Below are 27790 nucleotides of genomic sequence, written 5' to 3' on the forward strand. Positions count from 1 at the left end.
GCCGCTCCACCCACACAGTCTAAAATTCCAGGTGGATTCACATAACCCTTTTGTTTTAGATGAGAATTTGTGATTAACTTATCCTTACAGTTGTACTAATTTGTAGTGTACGTTCACACCCATCAACCTCATTGAGGTGTTTTTTTTCACTCAGCCCATAACAAAGTTTCACCCAGCTCACAGTACTTTTACTGTCATCCAACTCCGTATTATCTAGTAGTAGCAAAAGCCAATGAAAAATGTCACCAAGCTGTAGCCTCTAGGTCTTTATCTGTAGGTATGGATGACAAATAAATGGGTCTGTTAGGGTAAGGTATATTCCTCAGCCATAGCGCAGCAGAGAATCACCAACTGTCAAGTAGTGCTGATGAAGTATCACTTCCTTATGTGGTTACTGGGCTGAGGTGACTCTTCCTTTTGGATCAGCTCTCAAATGATGTGAACATGCCCTGCAGTGATCAGCATATGATATCTCTGACAGTACTGCCAAGTCTGTAATGACAGCAGTTATCATGCACTGATCTTCCTGGTTCAAGAATTTGAATTTACAACAGGATGTTCTGAGCATGGTAGCAGGGTCTTCCTTTAAGACTCCTGATTTGTTAGGAAAAGATAGATGACATCTTGAAGAAGGGGCGACTCTCAGATTTGATGTCTGTACAGCTTCATTTAGGAGGAAATCCGTTCCCTTCAGGTTCCAGAGGTAAAACTCTTCCTGACCTCCAGCAGGCCAGAAGGCTACCCTGAGGCACTCATCTCTCATACTTAGATCCAAGTATTTTGCCAGCCGTCTATCCTGCCTCACTGGCAAGCTTGGCTGCAGCACTGAGTTCCAGACAGCAAGTCTGATAAAATGATCAAAACCCTCCAGGCAGTCTGTGTTGTGGGTTTGTACCCTTCCCCTTTCTCCATATCTTTCAGGATTCTTTTATGAGACACTGGTAAGGGACACACATGGGGCTATAGAAGAGGTCCCTTGCCAATACAAGAGGTTCTTCATTTATTGCTTGGTACCCAAAAAGGGAGTCTGTATCCCCTAGTGGATCCAAGGTGATTATACAAATACATCACGAAGCCAAAATTCCATATGGTGACATGGGCTTATATTAGCTTACCTTCACGTCTTGACACGCTTCTCACTGGAGGTATCTTTGATTTTGTGAGGGAGAAGATCTCTGCATTAACTTTGTGTACCCTGGGATCTTTCTATGATACCACTACTTTTCCCAAATGTCAGGGCTTCAGGGTCCACTCATACTTAGAAGATTAGCTGATCAGAGCTCAGCCACTTCGGGGGGTGCCCTTGGATCCAAAGAAATTGTGCTGCTGACCTGCTGTGTGACCCTTTAGCAGGTCACTTCATCTTTTTTGTACCTCTGTTTTCCCCTCTCAGCCTTTGATTGATCTCATAAGATTAGACCTCAGGGCAGGGACTGTCTCTTACTATCTATCTGTACATCACCTAGTGCAGTGGGACCCCAATCTCAATAGGTGTCTCTGGGCACTACTGTAATACAAATAATAAATAATATCTGGACCATAGACCAACAAAGCTAATGGGGACCCTATTGCAAGCCGTATTGAACTGTGTTACCTACCATCTGTCTCTGAGGATAATAATCACCTTAGCTGTAACTTCAGCCAGAGAGGTAGTAGATCAGGACCTGATGGTTCAGCCCTCTTACGCTATGTTCCATAAGGATACTTTGGTCCTGCATCCTCACCCCAATTTCCTATCTAAAGAGGACCCTAGTTTCCATCTCAACCAGGCCATAAGCCTACCTGTATTTTTCTTCAATTCTCATTCACATCCAGAGGACACCAACCTTCACAATATAGATGTAAAGAGGGCACTTAGTTATTATCTAAATAGGATCAGACTTATCCACAAGCTCCACAGACATTTTGTGGCATGTGGGGATAAGACCAGAAAGCAGACCATCCCAACACAAATAGATTATAGACTCAGGAACCGTATGGTCAAAAGGGATCATCTAGTCTGGTGACCTCCTGCACATTGAGGCCACAAAACCTCACCCACCCACTCCTGTAATAGGCCCATAACCTCTCGCTGAGTTACTGAAGTTCTCAAATCACGGTTTAAAGACTTCAAGTTACAGAGTCACCATTTAACACTCATTTAAACTTGCAAGTGACCCATGCCCCATGCTGCAGAAGAAGGCAAAAAACCCCAGGGTCTCTGCCAATTTGACTTGGGGGAAAGTTCCTTCCTGATCCCAAATATGGTGATCAGTTAGACCCTGAGCATGTGGGCAAGACCCACGAGGCACATACCAGGGAAAGAATTCTCTGTAGTAACTCAGAGCCCTCCCCATCTAGTTCCCGTCTCAGTATTGTTACAGATCAAATCAGATCAATATTTGACTGCTAGAATCTGGCAGATGTCCTTTGGACATTCAGCTAAGTCTAACACATCTTCCATACATGCTTTCACAAGTCTTCATGACTGAAATATGAAGGGCATATTGGAGCTCTATAAACATCTTTATGCAGCATAATTTACATTCTAGATCTGGGTCTTTAACTGTAGATCTGATGTCCAATTCAGCAGAACAGTCCTGCAGTCACTAGTTAGTTAGTATTTCTCAGAACCACCTCCTTGAGGGTCATTGCTGCTTCTTAATTTCTCCAGAATAGGGATCCATTTGGACAGTTCACAAAGGAGAAAAATCAATAACTTCCCTTGGTAACTGTGGTTCTCCACGATGGTTGCCCATATGGATTCACACTTCCTGCCAATATTCCCCTTGCCCATGAAGTCTTGGGTTAAGGTTTCCTGAATTAGGGAGAAGAAATGCAGGATGATTATGCCCACATCCTGAGAACCTAAAGTGAGTGGGGAAGGATGGACCAGTCCACTGGACAATGCTTGCTAGAAGCTTCTGAGCTCATGTGCCAGGAATGTGGTTTTCCAATGAGCAAGAACCTTATGTTATCTCATTGTGATTGCCTGACTCTTGTCTGTGGAGAAGGGAAGATCACCCATCAATGCCATCAGCATGTCAGTTCTGTGCTGTGTGCTAGATTTCCCTCTTCATAGGAAGTGTTGGGAATTGCTATTTATAGGGGCCCCAGGTGCCCTCAGTCTCTTTCACCAGCCAGAAAGCGCCTGAGTCACAGTCACTGGTGGAAGCATACAACTGGGTATTTCTCTGCCAGCCTGGGGACAGATGCATTGTTTTCAGATGCTGGTATTGAGATGTTAGAGTAACCATCTCTAATAGCAAAAAGTAATGATAACTGTGCTTTTGTGGTTAGAAACAGAATTAGTGTTATCTATTTAAAAGCAATGACGTCTAAGTAGCTCATTTTAATAAATTGTAACTTAGATTTTTATTTACTTCAGTCATTAGAGGTGCGACTTCAGTATGACATAGAAGATATCATTACTCCTGAACCAGAAATAATTCCTCCATTTCCTGATGCCTCATCCCAACTTCCTTCCTTAAGGAGCCTTTCAGGCAGTACCAACACTGTGGCATGTGAAGGAATGATGAAGGACAGTATCCCATGTCTTAGGTACAGTAATGCACTTATTTAAAATGTATTCTACTCATTCAAATAAACCATATTTAACATAATGAATTGGAAAAGGAGGATAAACAATATGTCAATGTAATTCACAGATGATACTAAACTGGAATCTGTGGCAAACAACAGTGAGATAAATAATATAAAGGGGTTTTAAATGGCTAGAAATAGAAATATTTAATATAAAATATTAAATGAGACAAAGACAATTTAATACATCAGGGGAAAATAATCTGAAGTAAAGATTAGGAAGACACTGAATAAGCAATTATGCCAAAGAAGATTTTGTGTTGAGAGAGGCCTATAAATTAGATCTGGACTTTTAAACTGATATGAGAGCTACACACAAACAAAAAGTCCAAAATTTTGAACTGAAAACAAGCAAGCATCTCAGCATGCGTCAGCCTTTAGTTTACAGGGGAAAGTATTGTCTTTTGTGTTGACAAAGTGATCTCCATAAAACAGTCATGTCCAAAACTGCCAGTATGTGCACTACAATCAGTCTGCCAGTATGGAGCTACGATCTTCCTTTGAGGAAAAACTTGTATGTATTTATAGAAAAAAACTATGTATTTATAAAACAATAATAAAAAGCATAAAGGTAATGACATGAGATAGACGTAGCGTTACTGGCCTAATATAGGGGGGAGCAAACTAGTGGAATGTGGTGTAGATGAAGTTAGTATTAGGTGGATGTACAAGTGGTTGAAAAATCATACTCAAAGAGTAGTTATGGATGATTTGCTATCAAATTGGGAGGACATATCTAGTGGGGGCCTGCAGGGGTCTGTCCTGGGTCTGGTACTATTCAATATTTTCATTAATGACTTGGATAATGGAGTGGAAAGTATGCTGATAAAATCTTTGGATGACACCAAGCTGAGAGAAGTTGCAAGCACTTTGGAGGACAGGAGTAGAATTCAAAAGGACTTTGACAAATTGCAGAATTGGTCAGAAATCAACAAGATGAAATTCAAGAAAAGTGCAAAGTACTACGCTTAGGAAGGAAAAATCAAATGCACAGCTACAAAATGACTAGATGGTAGTACAGCTGAGAAGGATCTGGACGTTGTAGTGAATCACAAATGGAATATGAGCCAACAATGTGATGTAGTTGCAAAAAAAGCTAACATAATTCTGGGGTGTATTAACAGGAGTGTCATATATAAAATCCAGGAAGTAACAGTCCCACTCTACTCTGCACTGGTGAAGCTTCAGCTGGAGTACTGTGTGAAGTTCTGTGCACCACACTTTAGGAAAGATGTGAACTAATTGGAGAGAGTCCACAGGAAAGCAACAAAAATGATAAAAGGTTTAGAAAACCTGATTTATGAGGAAAGGTTAAAAAAGCTCAGTGTGTTTAATTTTAAGAAAAGAAGAGTGGTGGGGGACGTGGTAACAGACTTCAGATATGTTAAGGACTGTTACCAAAAGGATGGTGATCAATTGTTCTCCATGACCATGGAAGGTAGGACAAGAAGTATGGGCTTAATCTGTAGGAAGGAAGATTTAGATTAGATATTAGGAAAAACTTTCTGTTTATAAGGATGGTTAAGCACTGGAATAGGCTTTCAATGGAAGTTGTGGAATTTCTATCAGAGGTTTTTAAAAACAAGTTAGACAAACACCTCTCAGAGATGGTCTAGATACACTTGATTCCGCCTCAGCCCAGGGAACTGGATTAGACGACCTCTCAAGCCCCTTCCAGCCCCACATTTCTATTATTCTGTTAACTGTGTGTAAAGAAGTATTATGGGTTTTAAGAAATGAAAAAAGTTGTTGTTTGTTATTTACATCACAACTGAGTGGAGTAGATTAATATGTTCTGACTAAACCCTAATGAGTTCTGGTTTTGAATGACTCCACGATAAAGTATTCCTCACAATGTTTTATAAATTGTAATTTAACAGCAATTATAGTGCCTTGCAGAGATCAATGTTTATTTTTATTTTAGTGCATTCATAATTACTTTAAATATTATTAAATATGTCTCATTTTGTTTCAAAATCAGTTTAAATAAACAGTGACTGACAGCTCTGTCTTTTGGGCTCCTGAAAGTGACGTTTTAGAACATAGAGGCATCATCTAATTAGCATAAGAAAAGTTATGTTGTTTATACATATGTGGCCCTATTCATTTTGGCACCCAATTCATCAGTCCATCCTTATTCAACAAAGCAGATGAACTTTAAGAATGTGCTTAATCTCACTGAAGTCAGTAGGAGACGCAATGGAAAAAGGAAAAAAACCGAAACAACCCAGGGTGATATCCTGGCCCCATAGAAGTCAGAGAGTTTTGCCATTAACTTCAGTGGGGCTAGGATTTTACTCTGAGGTATTCTGTTGTTTTTTTGTTTTCCATGGTTTGAATTTCTTTGTCACTATGAAGCATTTCCATGAACGTAATGTATATTTCAAAAGATTTTTTGATATTAGAAACATTAGGCTCTTATTTCAAAATGTGAATGGAAAAAAATTATGTATTCGAAAAAATCAGAGAAGTGATGAGAATATTGAATATTGAGGTTCTTGTGAAGGCTGTTAGAACACAATAACATTTCCAGAACTGCCTCGGTGGAGTCTTTGCTTATTTGAGAGAGCAATATCATCACTGTCATCAAAAAGTAGCTGTAATAATAACAAGACTCTGTTTCCAGACTTCCAGTGTCTCTTTAACGTCCATTTGTCTTTGTCAACATCCTGGAAACATGCTGGGGGAAGTGGGGGCTCCAGCTCACTCGGCCCCTGTCCCCAGCAGATGGGGCGGCAGCGGGCAGGCCCTGCAGCTGGGGACAGGGACCGAGCGAGCTGGAGCACTCCTTCCCCCCAGCATGCTCAGCCCCTGTCCCCGGCAGCTGAGCCTAGGCAGGGAGTGGGGCCCTGCTGCCTCCCAGCTGGGCTCTCTTAGGCAGAAGCGGCTCTGTCCCACTCCCCGCTCAGCTGCCAGGGAGAGCGGCCGAATGTGCTGGGGGGAGGCACAGGGAGAGAAGGAAACACGCCGTCTCCCCACGTAGGTAATGTGGAGCACGGAGAGTGCTGAGGCCCCAGGCTGGGTGGGTCACTGGCCAGAGGAGAAACGTGGAGCAGTCACGTGTCCTGCCCTTTAGCTTGTGCCCTCCCCAGTATGGGGAGGCACCAATCATCTATGCATTCCAGCATGTTTGGGCTCTACCTGTTAGGGATTCCACTCTGTTCTGGGCTCAACATATTAGGGATCAGTCACACTGGCTAAATAATAAACAATTCCCCCTACACATTATAGATAGGTGTGTAAGGAGGTGCTTATCCTGTTCTCTAATGAGATTTGGTGATCTGTAGCAGACATCTAGTACTACCCCATCTTGTGCTTTATCTGTTAGGACATTGATCCATAAGAATTCAAGATAATTTTCTTCCAAGTTATCAGTGACTCAGAAACAGGTAATGCCATTTTTAATGTAAAGTGCCACTCCCCCTCCCTTTTTGCTCACTTGATCATAGAATCATAGAATATCAGGGTTGGAAGGGACCTCAGGAGGTCATCTATTCCAACCCCCTGCTCAAAGCAGGACCAATCCCCAATTTTTGCCCCAGATCCCTAAACGGCCCCCTCAAAGATTGAACTCACAACCCAGGGTTTAGCATGCCAATGCTCAAACCACTGAGCTATCCCTCCACCCCTGGATAAGCAGCAGAACATGAGCTCCCAGTGTGATGCTGTGGTGAAAAGAGCTAATGCAATCCTGAGAGGCATAAACAGAGTAATCTTGAGTAGGAGTAAAGAAGTTTTTTCACTTCTGTATTCAAGAAGGATGTTGATAAATTGAAGAGGGTTCAGAGATGAGCCATAAGAATGATTAAAAAGTTAGAAAACATGCCTCATAGTGACAGATGCAGGGACCTCAGTCTATTTATCTGAACAAGGGAAGGTTAGGGAGTGACTTGATTACAGTCTACAAATATCTATCTGAGGAAAAAATATTTAATAATGGGCTGTTCAGTCTATCAGGGAAAGGCATAACACAACGGTATAATCCACACAAAGGTATAATCCAATGGCTACAGCGTGAAGCTAGACAAATTCAGATTGGAAATAAGGCACACATTTTTAGTGGTGAGAGTAATTACCCACTGGAGTAATTTACCAAAGATCGTGGTGAATTCTCCATCACTGACAATTTTTAAATCAAGATTATGTGTTTTTCTAAAAAAGATACTCTGGGAATTATTCTGGAGAAGTCTTATGGTGTGTGCTATACAAGAGGTCAGACTAGATGATCATAATGGTCCCCACTGGCCTTAGAATCTAAGTTAGAGGTCCAATATAAACAAATTAAAAAGGCCCAACCCATAATTATTTATTATCAATGAGCCACCATTACTTTAAACTGCTGTACTGTTGATCTTGAAGGTGATAAACAATAGAAAGCTATAAAATTTAGCCTATAATGAGCTAAGATTATTATGCTATTTGGGTCCCACTTTTGAGTTTTGCTGAAAAGGAAAACTTGCCTACCAGAAACCACTTTATCCACCCCCAGAGAAGATATAATTTTTCATAGGTATGAAACAATAAACAATAAGAAAAGTATAGATCCTTAAAAACAATGCCCCACATGCATCTCTGGTGTAACTACATTGAAGTCAGTAGATATACAACATGGATTAAATTGACCCATAATTTGTATAATGTATATGCCCCATAAGAACTGAGTAGTATTACAAAAATGAGACAGAACCTATCAAATCCTCATTTTGATATGATTTGTATTTTCACTGTTAACAGTACATAATTATTTTCAATAAAATAACATTCATTGCAATCTGATAAGTAACCACTATGGTAAAGAAATTCAGTTACAAAGAAAAATATACATTTCTTGTTAAAGAGTAAATACTGAAGTGAGGAACATATACAGCAACTTTAATAAGCTCATGAGAGTTAAAAACTATGATTAATAAAGTGTGGTTTATACCACTGGAATTTTAAATAATTTTAAGAGCATGTCTGGTATTTTAAACTGCAGCATTTAAGACAAATTGGACATTGTCTTCAATACAATATTTGAAGATGATAAATACATTCTACCAGTCAGCAAAGAAGGGTACTGAAAAGAGAAAGCAGCCATACAGTAGGTGAAGAATAATCTTTTTGCAACATCTTTGGTACACCTCTGGGACCTGCTTTGCAGACAAGTGCACCTTCCATAACAACACATGAAGAGAGACTGCTAACTGCACCAAACTCTGTATAGGAAGTGTGTATAAAAAGCTCTGTGTAGCTTGAAAGCTTGTCTCCTTCACAAGCATAAATTGGTCCAATAAAAGATATTACCTCGGCCACCTTGTCTTTCTTATAAGAATCCATTCAGTCTTCAAGGCTAGATTAGCTACTGGGTGATTGTACTCAAAGGAAGGAGAGTTAACAAAACAGGTTGGATTGAAGGAGAGATGGAGTCTTTGCCTGATTCATGAGTTTTAGGTATCTAGATACCACGGAGATGAGCACTACATAAAAATGCGGCTAGATAGATAAGAAGGGGACATTAAAAGGTGAATCAACACTTTATGGGGCCTTTTAAAGCATAGTCACTCTTGAATTTCTCAGATTTTATCAATCACCACTGAATAGAATTCCCCATAATAATATTTAGTCTAAGCACTTATCTAGTTAGGAATGGGTTACAGCAGGATCTACAGATCTGGGTCCATGGACACAGAACTGTTCATCCCAGGAGCTGAGTGTGTGATATTCAGGAGGAGGTACAGGAATTAACCATAGGCATAACAGAGAGCAAGGAGTGCCACAAACAATTTTACAGGGTGGGTTCTTTATCGTTGGATTGGAACTAGAGCTTGGTTGGAAAAACTTTGACACAACCATTTCATTTTCCATCGGAAAATGCAGTTCCACTGAAATAGAAATTATTCACAAAGTGATTGTTGATTTAGCAGAAATTTTGTTTTGGGAAAAATCGGAAAACAATTTCCAATAATGTTGAGGTGTCCCATTTCAACACTCGGAATGAAACATTTCAATTTTTTCTTTTGAAATGACTTTTTGTTTCTAAATTGTTTTATTTTGCACTATATATTATAAAATTTTAAAAAGTTGAATTTGTAATGAAACAAAACAATGTTGTTGAAATGAAACATTTCAATTGACCCAAAACAAACAAACAAAAACAAAAATTTGAATTTTCTTTTGTGGAGAATTTTGACATTTTCAGGTTTCATTCCTAATCTGAAACCTCATTGAAACCCTCCAAGAAATGGAATTTTCATTCTCTACCCAGCTGTAATTGGAATATATAGTCTTAATCTACAACTATATTAAAAGTATTGTGGGAATTCCTTTTCAGTGCTGATCCAGTCCTATAAGGGAAGTTGGCTTCACTATTATCTCCTCAGGGTAAATAGTTTCTATTATTGTACCCTAATCATTTTGTTTATGTGTTTCTATTTTGTGTCCCTTTTTCTTCTTAGTGTTAAGACTCGACCGGTGCGAATGCCTCCTGGTTACCAAGCAGAACTTGTTATTCAGTTGGTGTGGGTGGATGGTGAGCCTCCACAACAAATCACCAGTCTGGCCATAAACTCAGCCTATGGACTGTAAGTAACTAAAAATCATGTTGTATTGATTTATTGTTTACTCAACTAAGCAATATATGTTTCAGTTATACTTTGAAGTTCCCTGCAGACACTTAAAAGTCACCATGAAAAATCAAAAGTTGCTTTAAGCTAGGTTCTTGGGTAAAAAATTACAAGAACAAGTAACCCACATAGAAGATGTAATATGAGAAGTTAATCTGACATTCTCATGATGGCATCTTTCACATAATATCCCTGTCTTTTTAATCAAAACCAAATTACCTTTCTGAGTTATAATTTTTTTAAAGATATCTTAAAATAATCACAAAATGACCTGCAGCTGGCGCAAGGGAGTGTAAATTAGACCTATCTGTGACACCTTGATAGAAGGCAGGCACTGATGTCACTGCTGCCTTCACTTGGGTACCTGTTAGAAGGGACAATTTTTGTTTATGGCTAGGTCTCCAAAGAAAACCAGCTGGAAAAGGTTGTGATGCACTGGCCATGTATCCTTTCCAACCAGCACAGCCCATTTGATTCCGTTTCATACTGATGGGAAATGCACATGTGCATCAAATCAGGAAAAGAGTCTTTACAAGTTTGTTTCTAGTAGAGAAGATATCACTCGGGTATAAAGGTAAAGGTTGGTGTTTCCAAGGGGGCCTCTGGGAATTAGGTGCCCAGCTCTTACTGACTTTGAGTATAAATTTGAGCACTTGCCCCTCAGAGGCCCCTTTGAAAATCTCAGCCATAACCTTTGTATTAGTATGAAAACATTTGTCTGTCCTGAGGTACTGGTCGGCTCCTAGTCATGAAATCTAGAAATTTCATTAATTTTACCTTTGCCAGAATGCATTTTTCACAATACCTAGGCAAACTTCACCTCTGATCCCTCCTGATCTCATTAAGTGCACCCCTTTCCAGGTCTAGCTATCACCAGGCTCAGGGTGGAATCACTCATTTCTCCATCCTCAGACTGGGCCCTGGGTTGCAGTGCCCTGGTACTAACCATGATTACCTCAGAACTCCGATTTATGGCCAGCAGCTGCAATTCTGTTCTATTCTCTGGGAGCAATGACAGTGGTAAGCAGCGACCAGGAAGGGTGCTGGAACAATTTGCATAGTGGGGGTGCTGAGCGTCATTGAACCAAACTGTAAACTCTGTATATGGTGGAAACAACTTCAAGCCAGGGAGTGCAGCAACACCTCCAGCACCCCTAGTTCCAGCCCCTATGGTGACCAGCCTCTTTGAAGCAAAATATTGTTTATTTAGAACAAAAGCATTTCAAAGAATACAGATCTTAAAAATAATGAAACTGATTGTATGCATATTGAGCTTTTCCCTGAGGTTTACCATTTCCTTGATCTGGGAAGGCCCAACTGCTCTAGACTGCCTCCACAGAGTATCTATGTCTCAGCCCAGACAGCTTTTGACAAGTGACAGCCTCTTCTTTTCCTCAGAAGACTTTTTAACTCTTTAGTGTTCTTTTGGTCTCTGGCCTCCCTCCCTGGCAAAACAGCTGTCACTTCATCCTCGAGCCTGGAAATAGGCCATTATCTTGTAATTGCCCCCCGGTGTTTGTTGGGAGGTTGTTTATGTGGGACCATTGTGTTGCCTTCCTGTTTATTCTTCCCACGGCCCCCTATTAAATTAGATCAGTGCAGTCATACAGGAAATTCTGTTAACTCACCGTAGTTACAATTTGTATAGGGGAGGTGCTGAGAGCCATTGAATCAAACTGTAAACCCAGTATATAATGGAAACCACTTCAAGTACCCTTACTTCCATCATCTTATACAGTAACTTTATCTCACTGAGCAGGCCATGTACAATAGACGTACCTTTATTACATATCCATGTTCATACATAGAGTAATACATAGCAACTCCACAGCTGTCACACCATTACTGCAGGTACAAAGCATGTATAAAAACAAAGGTTAAAAAACACCTTACACAACAAATACGAGGCAGTTGATGTGTTGTGAAATTCAATATATTTCACTTTATTTCTGTTTACTTTGAGCTCTTGCAAGCTTCAAATTAGAAATATTTACACTTTCATGCAATTAAAGAGAATCATCACACTACTGGTTTCCGTTATAAAAGTAGAAAAAAGTGTGGCAAAATTCTGCAGGTATATATATGTTAGTATATTTTAAAATATATAAAAATATTAAATTAAATTAAAACAATGACCAACTAAGAAGGCCTTTCCTGAAAATTAATAACCAGTTTGTGTGTTCGCTAGCCCTCCACGTGAGCCCCAGGTCCTCAGCTCCTCCAAATATTAACTGCCAAGAAATGTCTGATCAAGATTTTAGCTTTGCTATTATGAAAAATATTTAATTAATTAATTAATGAAAAGCACAAGCACTCTGCCCTCCCCCCAAAAAATCAGCTTTAAGAAATTGAATGGTGTGCTGCATGTAATATGCAGTTTCTTTCAGTACCAGTCCTTTCCTAGCAGTTAGCAAGTACAGTAGCCAGTGGGAAATAAGAAATTCACTCTGAACTCTTCATTAGGTTTATGATTGCATACAGAAGACAGAGAAATTATTTATTTGCCTTTAGGTCTGGTAGGAGTAATCTTCTCCTACTTATATTGTTCCTCTGTCAAAGGTATTATTAAGCCTCCTTCTTTATAGTCAATATTGTATAGCTGGAATGCATAACACACCCATATGCATTGTTGTAGCCCGCTGTGTCCTGAGGAAGAGCTCTGTGTAGCTCAAAAGCTTGTCTCTCTGACCAGCAGAAGTTGGTCCAATAAAAGATATTACCTCACCCAACTTGTCTCTCTAACACATCTGTAGTTTAGTTTGGCCAGTGTCAATCTAAAAAGTTTTTCTTTTGCAGTTGCTTATAACTTTTTCAGTTATAACTTGCATTGTTGGGGTGAAATTTTCTAGGTCTGATCTCTGCCTGAGGGAGTAAGGTGTTTTGGGATATTTGAGCAAAAACAGTTTAACTGTTTTCAAGTATAAAGAAGTGGGGAAAATCCTTTTACCATTATAAAAAAAAATCTGACCTTTAGCTCATAGATGTGCCTTTTATGTGGTCTAATTAAAATCCATTTTGATTTGGACCACTTACAAAAAATTTTAAAAACATATATTGAATAGGTGCACTGATTTTTTTTTTTAACAAGTTGGTAAGGGTTTCTTTTACCAAAGATCTCCCAAAATTCTGATGGCACCCCACGTGAACATGTAAGGAGTTTGAGTAGATTTTTCTGTCTTCTAAGTTGAATTTGAAACCTCACCTGTCTAGTCTGAAACAGCTAAATTATGGAAGTGCTTTAGAAAGAATAAAACTGAGAACAAAAACCTACCTAATTCAGAAAAGCTTAATTATGCTCTTCAGACTGGTTAGAGGTCTTCAATGCTTTCTTGAAAAAAATTCTGTCAGAAACCCAGACAGTGGTGGTCAGGCTTAGATCTATTATGCTGATATGCAGCCTGTATAGATATTGATTATCGGGTCTGATACCTTCTTTGCCACTTCAGAAATTCTTCCTCAGGAAATCCGTTTTTTGGGCTCTATGTCAGTTGTTTGACCATAGACTATGCCAGCATATGAGGATATGTTATAAAGTCATGCTCACAAGCAATGGGTTTATATTCTTAGGATGCTGTGATGGGGTTTATAACCCAATACTGGGCAACAAGGGGTTAAGGAATTACTTTGGGCCCAGCCTCACCACACCTGTAGGAAATGCTCCAACTGGAGGAGGAGTTAAAAGATGGGGGAACCGCTCATTTGGTGCAGACCAGGGAAGAGAGCAGACCTGCAAGCTGCTGCTCCAGCAGAGGAGAGCCTGAGAGAAGGCAGAATCTATCCCTAAGACAACTGCCCAAAGGTCCCTCCTGGAGGGAAGGGAGGACCTGCCACTGAGGCAGCCTGATGGAGCAACATTTCCCTCTCCCCTCATATGAACTCTGGACTTCAGTACTCCCTTTTGTTTTTGTTTGGACTACCCCAGCAGGGGAAAGCCCTTGGACTGAGGTGGCCCTGGAGGCTGGACCATACCATGGGAGGAGGCAGCTGCCTCCTGAGAAAGAGAGCTACCACACTGTACGCTGACCCCAGGAGGTGCCTTGTGGTGAGCAGGCACCCTTCACGCCACCTTAACCCAGCTGGCGACCTGGGGACAGTCACAGGTGGGGAGACAGGAAGTCGCCCAGAGAGGGCAGCCTTAAGCAGCCTTGGCTGTCAGATCACTGACAGTCCTCAAAGGGCCCTGGGTTGGAGCCTGGTGAAGTGGGAATGTCCAGGCTCCCCTACCAACAATCCCACTGCAGGTCATGGGCCTTAGCCCTGACCACCAGATGACACTACCCGACAAACCGACCCTCGATTGAGGACCATCACAGATGCACTCCAGCACTTTCCATGAGAGTGATGTACATCATGGCCAAAAGACTATTCAGGCAGACTGGATGAGTTACCAGACCCAAATCCCTGGAGAGTGTAATCTCAATTAGGAGGTATTCTCTTGATTTTTCTTTGGCAGTGAGCTTTGCCATGTGTGGTTGACCACCGGACACACTGTAAACCATGATTAGTCTTACATTAGCTTGTGTGACTCTCTATTCCTCCCCTGTTTTCATGAATGTTCCAAAAGATCAGGTTGAACTGGGTTTAAACCATCTTTACTGTACCTCTCTCTCTTTGCTTTCTGGGCCTGATAGTCCTCATGGTAAACCAATGCCAGAGACTCCTCCTTTACCTAGAACGCCTCATGCAATGTCCCATTCCCTTAAAAAATCCTTCTTACAACAGTCAGATGGCTTTGAGGGTGATAAGGACTCATTTGAGATTTTCTCCTGTAGCCAATTGCCCAGCTTGGTCCTTACTATTGTATTTAGAGTATTTTGTAACGGTTACTTTCAGAAAGATCTCACTGATCACTATCTCTTTACATGTTTTTTATTTTTATTTTTACTGTGTTCAACAAAGGCCTCAGCCACATCATTTTCTAGAGGCAGATGACTAGCATTTCTGTTGTCTCAAATCACAGAAAAGAGATTGTGTTTTGTTCACACTCCAGTCTTCTTTTTGTACAGTGCTATGTTGCCTCATTTTGATCCCTTTTGCTTGCTTAGTACAAATTGGTCTTTTATTTATGTAGGAACATAGGCGTTGCTTTGACAGCTTAGCCCAGTGGTTCATCTAATCCAAATCCCTGTCTCTGACAGTTGGTAGTACCAGATACTTCACAGAAAGATTCAAGAATCCCCATAATGGACAATAGGGATAGTTTCCTTGCAAACCCCCATCAGTTAGAGCTTGGCCTGTGCCCTGAAACGTGAAGGTTTGTATACTGTATACAAAATGTTATCCTGTCTAATATAACTGTGGATGTTCTTATTTAACTCAACAAACCCTTGTTGAAAGTCTAAGGGTGGATCCATGGTCAGTGGTTGGAGCATGCTGTCAGTGCATTCCTTCTGTGAATGTTCTGTTATGGTTAGTTGTTGTTAGTAATAGTGGTACTCATTTTGCCTCCCTTGGATTCCATTTTCTTTATTTTCTATTTGTTTCTGTTCTCCGTAGTCTGAACTCTGGGCTTAAGTGGTTCCAGGGGAACTTACACCAAAGTCCCCTGGCTTCAAGCCCTACTCTGGGTGTCCCAGGCTGTTGGCCATGAGTATCCCTCACCCTCACTGTCTGAAGTGCTTGGGTGAGGGTCACATCAGGGACAGGTACCTGATTTGACAGGGCTTCAAGACAAGAATTAACAAGCTAAGAGAAGAGCATCTCAAATACATCTTCATGGAGGCACCCTTCACCTAGCATTGGATCCACCTCAGTTGGATAGAAGTCATTCCTCAACATTCTGTCCAGGAGTGTTCCCCCAGCTTTACCTGTGAACAGAGACAGGAGGAAATCCCCCTCAGTGGGGCAGTCCTCAAAGAGACACATGTTCTTGGAGTACCCTCAGCCTCTGAAGCCTAAGAAGAGAATGGCTTTGACGTTCTCCTCCTCCTCGCAGTATGAAGTGGGTTCCTACGGGAATCTAGGGCATCTTCCAAGCAGTGACTGTTCAAGACAATCTGCTGCACCTGCAGCTTCCTGAATGCCCTCTCCTACCCTCTGGTCAGTTCCCCTTTAGGGGTGACAAAGTAGAAAATAGAGCAGCTTGCTCCTCTATAAACAGGTTTCCCTGGAAGGACCCCCACTGGGATCCCCCAACCCAAGGAGCCAGCGGTTCTGGCCAGCCCAACCCCACATTAGGGATCTATCTTTAAGAGAACCATGTGCTAGGACTTGTGAGATGGGGCTCCATCTGCCCCACCAATTCTGGGTCTGGCCCTCCCATCCTGAGTGAACCCTTCTGTATGTCAATCTGAAGGTCACCCAGGGTTCAGGAGGAGCTTCTCCCAGCCAGCTGGGTCTCTGATGTGAGGCTGGGGGAGGGGAGCCATGCAATACATGGGTAGAACGATGGGGGGGAATAATACAGGACTGGAGTCTGGACACAATGAGGGATGGGGGACAAGACCTCGGTGAAGACCAGGACACAGGGGACAGGTGCGGTGGTCGCACTGTCCGCTCTGCTGACTTCCCTGGATGTGGCAGACTTGGCTGCCAAAGTCATGGTGATGGCAGTAACCATGAGTTGCTTGTTATGCCTCCTGTTATTGGGGATCCCTGTAGAAGTACAACAGATTTTTGAAGATCTCCCCTTCAGGGGCTGTGCCTTATTCTTCTGGAAGATGGATGAAGCACGTCATATGTTAAATGATTCTAGGCCAGTGTTGACATCCCTGCCCCTATATACACCAGACCCCAAAAGAACAAAATTTCGACCCGTGTTTCAACCAAGGCAGCAGTATTATATGCCTAGACAAGCAGATCAGTCTAGGCAAAAACAGAAGCAAGGAGGGAGGAGTCCCCAACCACCCACTGCCGCCACTTCGTCCAGGCAGCTGCATGTCTCAAAGCAGCCTGTTTGGGTCTCTTCCCAGCTGTTTGTCTCCTATGCAGAAGAAAGGGATGGCATCCTGTAACATTGCAGTGGCTTTCCAAGTGGATCACCAGCTGTATTGTCATATATTACAAGATCAAAGGCATCATGCCTCATGAAAAGCTCTGTGCATTCAACCAGAGCACACACAACCTCCACAGTGGTTGTGAGAAACATCCTTCTTATAGATCTCTGGAGGGTGGCAAAATGGTCTTCAGTCCACACTTTTGCTAGATGCAATTAGTGTATTTACCACATCAAGAGAAGACACGAATTTGGGGAAAGCAGTCCTGCAGTCCCTCATCCGATGAGATTCCTAGCCCTTCTCCAGCGGAAACTGCTTGGAAGACACCTAGTATAATGGACATATGCAGTAACACAAAGAAAAATGTTTACTCTCCTCTCATAACTGCTGTTCCTTGAGATGTGTTGCATATGTCCATTACACGACCCACCCTCCTTCCCCAGTACATCAGAGCCTGTCATCTAAGAATCCAGTACGAAGCTCTTGGCGTGGAGCATCAAGAACAGCAAGGTGCAGGAGTGGCCTCCCCTGTGGGTACTGCTAAGGAAAACTCGCCAACACTGGTGCACAGTGTGTTCACACACTTAGTATGATGGCATACACAACACATCTCAAAGAATGACAGCTGTCTGAGGTGAGAAACCATTTCTTCTAGTGAATATGTTTGTTGTTGTGATTCCACTTCTCCCATACTACCATTCTCCCATCTATATTGCTTTTCTAATATATATTAAACATCTACTATAAGATTTATGGACCTGTTTTCAAAGGAGCCAAATGAAATCAGGCACTCAACTCCGATTGAATTTTGGTGGGAATTGAACACCTAAATCCCTTGTGCTGCTTTGAAAATCATGGCCTTAGTCATTTTTTAAATAACAATATGAAACTCAGCTATATATTCCTCCTCTGACTGACTGACTTTTTGCTTTTGTCGTTCCTGGTAGTTGTAGCTCTATGGTTACTGTGTGGAATCTTGTTTTGTACAGTGGGAGAAAAGAAAGGACAAAAAAAATTATAGTACATGTACACAAAAGACCAGATTTCATGGGGGAGACCAGATTTCACGGTCTCTGACACTTTTTTGTACGTCCATGAATTTGGTAGGGCACTAGTTATATATAATGTAAGATTTGTGCACTTAATTTTCATTATCTACCACATGGTTGTAATTACTACAGATATATTGTTCCATACAGCAGTGTTTAGATATTATTACAACAATAAAACATGCAAAGTGAGTGTTCATTAAGGTAAACTATATCTGTTTTGAATGTTAATTACAGCATTTTAGGAGAAAAATTTGTTTGAATTCAGAATTATAAAACCATTTATAATTACAATTAAAAACTTAAGCTTTGAAAATAAGGTCTTAGAAAATTATTGCAAATTCACAGTAGTAGCTGTTTTAAATGATATTTCTATTAATTATACCATATAATGCCAGAGTATAATGCCTTTGAGGAACATTTCTTTTCTCAGAGTTGCATTTGGGAACTGCAATGGTTTGGCTGTTGTGGATTTTATGCAGAAGACAGTATTGCTGAGCATGGGAACCATTGACCTATACGGATCAAGTGATCCATACCAGCGTCAGCCCCGTTCTCCACGCAAAAACAAGCAGTTCACTGCAGGTAGGAGATAAAACACAGTTGTTTTGAACCCGACTCATTCTTTGTTTTCTTGCTTGCGGCTTTTTATAGTGCTTTTGAAATGCATGATTATCTGCCAGCCAGTGGAATTTATAGAAGCACATGAGAGAAATCTGACTGCTCCTTAGGTATTGAAACTTCCTCAAATGCAAAACGTTATATCTGAAGCTTAATTGTTTGGGATGATGGTCAGCAAGTAATCTCCCTAGCTGAGGCCCCAAGTAATTGTAAGGAGTAGAAAAACTGATTGTCTTAATGCTAGCTAACTCATGATGTGCACAGTCAATATGCTGCTTTTTTTTCCAGTTGCCAAATGCTTCAGACAGATAAGCAAGATTTCACTTTAAAGCAACATGTATCCTCTGCCAAATCACATGCTTTTGTCTTTTAATAAATCTTTATGGTCGAAGGACTAACTGAAAAAACACATCCCAGGGACATCTTCATTAAGTAGCTGAAGCAGCTTAAGACAGGAAGTAGACATTTTTATTCTCCTCCATTGGATATAGTAACTAGAGCGCTTGATAGAAGCTCATTAAATCTGTCTGTGCAATTTTTTTAAATTTGATGTCAAGAAGCATATGACAGACTTCATTAAGTGTTGCATAGTGGAATTAAGTTTCCACCAATACAATTACACTTTGCCTTATGTTTCTGTTAATATAAAATTTCCATTTGTCTCAGAAAATTAGTAAAATGAGTACTTTATATTTGTGTAAAATATTTTTGTCTGTATGTTTCATTTTTACACAATTAAAACAGACACAGTTATGACATTTTAAAGTTTGGTTACAACGCAATTTGGATGAAAACTTCACAGTTTATAATCTAGTCATGAATTTTGAAAAATGTAAATTGTAGCGTACTATTAATTTATGACAACTATATGTTCATCAATATGTCCTGCACTAAGGCACCCAGTCATGTTCTCATTGGAATCAGTGGGAATTTTGCCACTGACTTTGGTGTAAGAAAGATTGGACTCTAAATTATTAAAACTTAAAGAAACCTCCATGTTCTACTTTTGTCCCTGAAATACTGTTTATCCCATTTTACAAATATCTAACCCCATCAGGTTCAGTTCTCAGCTATGCCAAGTGTAAAGACGATGTAAACTTGCCACAGCTTATGAGAGCAACTCCTGGTCTGGCTGGGGCCACAGAAACCCCTGCATAACTTTGCTGCTCTTTTAACCACGCTTCAAGCAGACACTGCAGCAACTGCACAGGAGGGGGACCGTGGGTGATGTAGGGCTAGCTGGGCTAGCTTTGTGCCACCTGAGGATTCCCTTGTGTCAGGCAGAATCTTTGGCTGTCGCTTTAGGGCAACATTCCAGCTGTTTTGTGCAGCTGATAATTGAGCCCATCTTGTATAAATACCTACTGAAAATAACAATCTTTTTTAGACCACTCATCAAAATTATGCATCTGAATAAAACCTCGGCTGCTTTCTCACCATCCATCCCACACCCTTTACTTTTCTGGATTATTATTTTCCTTGTTATATCTTCTGACCAGAGGGTAAACATCTGCTGAAATTTCTTCACCTTGGCTGTTCTAGATGCTGGGTATGGTATCACATCCTTTCACTTTAGACTGTTTTTTTTTTTCTCTTTTTCCTCTGCCTGCTGCTGATGCTGGTGTACTGGCATGTTCCAAAGACAACTTTTGCATGCGTGGCCTGTCTAACTTTTATCCTGATTTAACGAAACGGATCCGTACTTCCTATCAGAGTAAGTTCTATAAAGGTTAGGCAAACAGCTTTATCACAATCACAATATGCCGGACTTAAACCCATATGTTTGTGCTCCGTAATGTGTTTCTTTAAACACATTCAGCATGCATGCAAATTTTTTAAATTTTCTTTTACAAGAAATGTAAACCATGATGAGTGCTGACAATTGTTTTCATTACACCGACATTTCAGGTCTGTTTCTGGTGCCAGTGAAGTCAATGACAAAACTCTCATTGACTTACCATGGGGTTGGGCCTTAAAATGGATTATTCAGCAATGTTAACTTCCTGATGATCATTAACATCCATTGTTATTGTGTTAATTTTAACGTGTATCTACTTATGTGAACAGGTTTCAGAGTAGCAGCCGTGTTAGTCTGTATTCTCAAAAAGAAAAGGAGTACTTGTGGCACCTTAGAGACTAACAAATTTATTTGAGCATAATAAGGTCTGTAATCGTGAGCTACAGCTCACTTCATCGGATGCATTCAGTGGAAAATACAGTGTGGAGATTTATATACATAGAGAACATGAAACAATGGGTGTTACCATACACACTGTAACCAGAGTGATCACTTAAGGTGAGCTATTACCAGAAGTAGAGCGGGGCGGAAAAAACCTTTTGTAGTGATAATCAAGGTGGGCCATTTCCAGCAGTTGACAAGAACGTTTGAGGAACTGGGGGGCGGGCGGATAGTTTTACTTTGTGTAATGACCCATCTACTCCCAGTCTCTATTCACGCCAGTTGGAGAACACTTCAATCTCTCTGGTCACTCGATTACAGACCTAAAAGTGGCAATACTTCAACAAAAAAACTTCAAAAACAGACTCCAATGAGAGACTGCTGAATTGGAATTAATTTGCAAACTGGATACAATTAACTTAGGCTTGAATAGAGACTGGGAGTGGATGGGTCATTACACAAAGTAAAACTATTTCTCCATGTTTATTCCGCCTCCCCACCCCCCACTGTTCCTCAGACGTTCCTGTCAACTGCTGAAAATGGCCCACCTTGATTATCACTACAAAAGGTTTCCCCCTCCGCCCCCCCCCACTCTTCTGCTGGTAATAGCTCACCTTAAGTGATCACTCTGGTTACAGTGTGTATGGTAACACCCATTGTTTCATGTTCTCTATGTATATAAATCTCCCCACTGTATTTTCCACTGAATGCATCCGATGAAGTGAGCTGTAGCTCACGAAAGCTTATGCTCAAATAAATGTGTTAGTCTCTAAGGTGCCACAAGTACTCCTTTTCTTTTTATTTATGTGAAGCATCTCTTATTTTGAGATGGTGCTGCCCCAGTGTAGTTGTAAATAAATTAACCATTCTACTGTTTTAGAACACCAGTGTGGTCTATAGAACTAAGCAATGGTGTGGGAGCCAGGAATACGAAGTTCTGAGCCTGGCTCTGTACTTGGCTTACTGTGTGGCTGTGGGCAAATGAGCCCATCTCTCTGAGTCTTGGTTTCCACATGTGTGAAATAGGTATCATAATACTTACGTATCTCAAAGGAGGGTTGTGAGGATTAGTTAGTTAATATTTGTAATATGCTTTCAAGATGTAAAGTGGAGTATAAATTCTAATTACTGTTTTATACACAGTGTGTGATGCACTAGGCTATAATTCATTTTGCAAAAATGACTTATGAGGCCCTGCTGCGTGCTTCATAGGGTACATCTGCTTTTCAAGCTGGATGTGTAATTTCCAGCTTAAGAAGACATACCCACACTACTTCTGATGGAGTTAGCTTGCTAAAAATAGAACGTAGCTGCCACCGTGCGAGCGTCAGGAGGTGTTAGCCACCCTGAGTACATACCTAACATCTTGGACAGGTACATACTCAGGCCAGCTAGCCCCTCCAGCTGCTTGCATCACCTTGGTTATGCTCTGTTTTTAGCTCTCTGGCTCAATCACAGCTGGCACGGATATGTTTTCCCTAGAGCTGGAAGTTACACCGTCCAGTTCAAAGTGTGAACATACCCTTAATGAACTGGCCTCTTGCTCAACTCTTTTTAAACCAGTTTTCATAGAAGAACTGGATAGGCCAATTAAGCTAAGTACTCAAGGAGGGCAAGATCATTAATGGGGAACAGTGTCTTGATAGCTTACTGCAAAGTATTTGTACATAATGCCATTAAAATGTGGTTCTGTGCTTACACTAGATTCCAGTGTACAATATTTAGCCCACCTGTAGCAATGCATTTTGTACTGAAAGTGGGTAAAATGTTTGAAGCTTTTAAAAACGTGAACCATTTGTTCACTAAATGTGAGGCCAGTCATAAATCTGGTAACTTGTTTAAAGGAATGTGATTTATTAAAGGAATAACGCCTATGACATAGAATGTTTTAAAACATAATTGCCCAATTCCTGCTAATTTTATTTCATCTATAACTGGAAGATGGAGAAACAAGCTGCTACCACAATTTTTTAAAGTATGTATTGTCTGCTTTCCAGCCTCAATACCTAAATCAGAAAAGGCCTCCCTAAAGTCACTCAGGTATCTGGCTGAAAGCTCCCTCCATCATCTGCCTTCTCTGTTTCCTCAGGAATTTTATTTTGTTCATTATTTAACATTTATATTGCAGTATGTGCTGTACAAACATAATAAATGACAGTCCCTGACCCAAAATTGCTTTCAGCCTAAAAGACAAGACATAACAGGTGGGTGAAACAAAGCAGTTGGCAAGGATTGGGAGGGAGAGATGGTGTCACAAAGAAATATAATAGAACATGCCAGTTCTTAGCTGATCAGTAGTAATGATCACAGCTTTCCACTTGCCTAGCTAATCTCAGGTTCTACTTTACAGTACACCTTACAGAAGAGGTGAGTTTTCAGGAGGATATGGCAATAGCTTTACAAATTTTGAAAGGAAGTTTTCCCTACTCATAAGTGGTAGCAAAAGAGAAAGCACAAAAGTGTTTGTTGGAGAACCAGAGAATTGGGAAATTGAGGCTGGCATTATTGGCAGAGCACAGGTGGGAGTCAACCTTGTGGTAGGTTGAGGCCTGGACAGTGGAGAGCTTTGTGAGGACAAGGAGAGCTAATGGAAGGACTTAAAGAGGGTATTGACATAATCAGAACAATGAACCAAGAAGCTGATCTTAGAAGCAGTGATTTGAATGGATTTGAGGAAGGCAAGCTTGCAGGCATTGTGGCCAGAAAGGAAGAGATTACAGTAGTCAAGGAGCATGATGATCTGTGTTGGAGAAGAGTTTTGGCAGAGAGGAGAGAGAAGAATGGTTGGATTCTTGGAAGAGATGTGCATCAAGAAGGATCCAGATTCATATGCAACCTGATCTGAAAATCCATGAGGAGATCCAAAAAGACAAGAGATTTTAATTTGGATGGAGGGAGATAAGTCCAGAGTGGAGAGGCAAATTTGTGAGTCATCAGCATAAAGATGGTATTCAAAAGCATGTTTGCAGATGAAATTGCACCCAGAGACAGGGTATAGAGGGAGAAGTGAAAAGGGCCAAGGTAGCCTTCAGTGACCCCCACCAAAAGAGGAAAAGGGAAAGAAAATGACCCACCAAGACGGACACTGAAGGAGATATCCAAGAGGTCAGAGGAAAACCAGGAGGGGACAGAGTCACAGAAACCTAGAGATAACAGGATTTCAAAAGGTCAGCACTGTCAAAGACAGTTGATAAGTCAAGGAGGATGAGGGTGGAGTAGCAGCCTTCATATTTGGCCAAGGAGAGGTCATTGGAGAGTTTGATGAGTGCCATTTCAGTAGACTGTAGGGGGTGGAAACCAGAGTGAAAGGCACCTAGAATGGACTTGGAGAAGAGGAATTTCAGACAGCCATTGTAGACAGCACACTCAGTGGGTTTGGAGATGAAGGGGGAAGGGACATGGGGTGATAAATTTGAAGGGGAAGTGGAATCAAGTCTGGGCTCTTTTTATAGAGAGACCAAAACATATTTATATTGTTTGTGGAAGGAACCTGAGGAGAGTAAGAGGTTGAGGAGAAGAGGGAGGACTGGTGTGAGGGTGACTTTGACTCTCTGCTTCCAACCCATTGTGTTTTCATTGCAACTGCTGGCAGCCATGTTCCTTTGTAATGAGTGTCACAGTTTCAGAGTAACTGCATCTGTTTCCCTTCCATGGTTCACTCAAGGAGTGCCCAGTCAGGTCTCAGATCTCCAGCTATCACCTGTCTCTGAGCAAGGACCCTGTCCCACTCCCTTCTGACTAGGAGTTTTAAGGCCGCACAGCCCCCTGCCATACACAGTGATATCTCCAGTAAGCCAGTCTGCCTAATGGCATTTGATTGCGCTGTGCTTTCTCTCCAAAGGCTGTGAACAGTGGATTGCCAGCAGTTACAGAGAAAACATAATAAAAACAATAAACAGATTTAAACATACACTAAACATAACAGGAGTCACCAATCTGTCTGATGGGGCCCTAGTAGGCCATAAACTTTTGCAAGGGTTGGGTCCCCCTTGGACAGAAGGTCCTGTTCATTTGCTGTACCAGACAGAAGGTCCAAAGTCAGTTTAAATGCAGCCAAAAGCCCATTCTTTGTCTGTTGGTCACTGGAAAATCCAGTTTAAAGTAGTATATTCAAGCCTCCCCAGGGGTGGTACCTATCTGGAGATGTTTACAACCCATGTGACTCACCTTAATCACCCCCCTCCCCCCCACACACATACCCCCTCCTCACCACATAAAGATATTGTGAAAAGAAATCAACGTTTGTGAAGCACCCAGATACTAGAGTGATGAGAACCATATAAAAGCCCAGGAGGAAATTAATCATTCTGTCTTCTGCGCCCCATTTGAATAGTGTGCAGTAAATCAGGATAAAACAAAATATTGAATGGATTCTCATTAAGTGAGCACCAGCCATTCTGTACACTAAAAGAGGCAGGGTCCTGTGACAAAAATAGCATGTGATCATGTAATTAGAGCCTGTATAGAATCAGGTGGCAGCCGGTATCAAGTGGAGTGCCCCAGGGGTCAGTCCTGGGGCTGGTTTTGTTCAATATCTTCATAAATGATCTGGAGGATGGTGTGGATTGCACCCTCAGCAAGTTTGCAGATGACACTAAACTGGGAGGAGAGGTAGGTACGCTGGAGGGTAGGGATAGGATACAGAGGGACCTAGACAAATTGGAGGATTGGGCCAAAAGAAATCTGATGAGGTTCAACAAGGACAAGTGCAGAGTCCTGCACTTAGGACGGAAGAATCCAATGCACCACTACAGACTAGAGACCAAATGGCTCGGCAGCAGTTCTGCAGAAAAGGACCTAGGGGTTACAGTGGACGAGAAGTTGGATATGAGTCAACAGTGTGCCCTTGTTGCCAAGAAGGCCAATAGCATTTTGGGATGTATAAGTAGGGGCATTGCCAGCAGATCGAGGGACGTGATCGTTCCCCTCTATTCGACATTGGTGAGGCCTCATCTGGAGTACTGTGTCCGGTTTTGGGCCCCACACTACAAGAAGGATGTGGAAAAATTGGAAAGAGTCCAGCGGAGGGCAACAAAAATGATTAGGGGACTGGAACACATGACCTATGAGGAGAGGCTGAGGGAACTGGGGATGTTTAGTCTTCAGAAGAGAAGAATGAGGGGGGATTTGATAGATGCTATCAACTACCTGAAAGGGGGTTCCAAAGAGGATGGCTCTAGACTGTTCTCAGTGGTAGCAGATGACAGAACAAGGAGTAATGGTCTCAAGTTGCAGTGGGGGAGATTTAGGTTGGATATTAGGAAAAACTTTTTCACTAGGAGGGTGGTGAAACACTGGAATGCGTTACCTAAGGAGGTGGTGGAATCTCCTTCCCTAGAAGTTTTTAAGGTCAGGCTTGACAAAGCCCTGGCTGGGATGATTTAGTCGGGGATCGGTCCTGCTTTGAGCAGGGGGTTGGACTAGGTGACCTCCTGAGGTCCCTTCCAACCCTGATATTCTATGGTTCTATGATAGAACTGGAAGGGACCTCGAGAGGTCATCTAGTCCAGTCCCCTGCACTCAAGGCAGGACTAAGTATTATCAAGACCATCCCCGACAGGTGTTTGTCCAACCTGCTCTTAAAAATCCCCAATAATGGAGATTCCACAACCTCCCTAGGCAATTTATTCCAATGCTTAACCACTCTGACAGTTAGGAATTTTTTCCTAATGTCCAACCTAAACCGCCCTTGCTGCAATTTAAGCCCATTGCTTCTTGTCCTATCCTCAGCGGTTAAGGAGAACAATTTGTCTCCTCCTCCTTGTAACAACCTTTTATGTACTTGAAAACTGTTATCATGTCCCCTCTCAGTCTTCTCTTCTCCAGACTAAACAAACCCACTTTTTTCAATCTTCCCTCATAGGTTATGTTTTCTAGAACTTTAATCATTTTTGTTGCTCTTCTCTGGACTTTCTCCAATTTGTCCACATCTTTCCTGAAATGTGGCATCCAGAACTGGACACAGTACTCCAGTTGAGGCCTAATCAACACGGAGTAGAGCGGAAGAATTACTTCTCGTGTCTTGCTTACAATACTCCTGCTAAATACATCCCAGAATGATGTTTGCTTTTTTTGCAACAGTGTTACACTGTTGACTCATATTTAGCTTGTGATCCACTATGACCCCCAGATCCCTTTCCGCAGTACTCCTTCCTAGGAAGTCATTTCCCATTTTGTATGTGTGCAACTGACTGTTCCTTCCTAAGTGGAGGACTTTGCATTTGTCCTTATTGAATTTCATCCTATTTACTTCAGACCATGTCTCCAATTTGTCCAGATCATTTTAAATTTTAATCCTATCCTCCAAAGCACTTGCAAACTTTTTAATCCTATCCTCCAAAGCACCCCTCCCAGCTTGATATCATCTGCAAACTTATCATAATTCATACTGACAAGGGGCAAATTAAGCTGCACAGGGAAACATAATTCTGGCATTTCCTAACTTTGGAGGCCTTGACTTTGCAACCTTAATAGCGTTCTTTTAATGTAGGGTGGGTTTTTTTTTTTAGTGTAATATTTATAGTATAGAGACCCCTCACCCCCCTTACAAGTGTGTCATCCCGGTCTTTTGCTTTTGAAAAGGGATACCTTTCCTTAACATTCAGATGCAGTTTACAACTTATGACTTAATCATCAGTGGTTATCAACTTTAGATAACCTTGCTCTGGTGAATTTTTTTTAGTATGTAATATGTGAGTTAACTTCTTAGTAATTTATCCATTCACACCTTTTTTACCTGAATATCAATTTTATAGTGGAAGGATATGCACCATCTTAACACTGAATTACTTTATACATCAGGCATAAACTGGTAAAAAAAGT

General features: G+C 41.3%; 1 protein-coding gene across 9 annotated transcripts in view; it reads left to right on the forward strand.

Moving 5' to 3' along the window:
- The window catches only part of STXBP5L (syntaxin binding protein 5L), a 428399-nt gene that overhangs the window by 324058 nt on the left and 76551 nt on the right, over positions 1–27790 (forward strand). For 6 of the 9 annotated variants that reach the window (XM_074974797.1, XM_074974780.1, XM_074974789.1 and 3 more), the window contains exons 16-19: positions 3368–3540; positions 10017–10142; positions 18602–18753; positions 20432–20503. In XM_074974797.1, the coding sequence (XP_074830898.1) occupies positions 3368–3540; positions 10017–10142; positions 18602–18753; positions 20432–20503 (523 nt within the window). The remainder of the gene's footprint in view (positions 1–3367; positions 3541–10016; positions 10143–18601; positions 18754–20431; positions 20504–27790) is intronic. The other 3 variants (XM_074974814.1, XM_074974832.1, XM_074974850.1) reach the window with 1 other exon arrangement.

This window comes from Natator depressus, chromosome 1 (genome assembly GCF_965152275.1).
Source record: "Natator depressus isolate rNatDep1 chromosome 1, rNatDep2.hap1, whole genome shotgun sequence".
Lineage (NCBI taxonomy): Eukaryota > Metazoa > Chordata > Testudines > Cheloniidae > Natator > Natator depressus.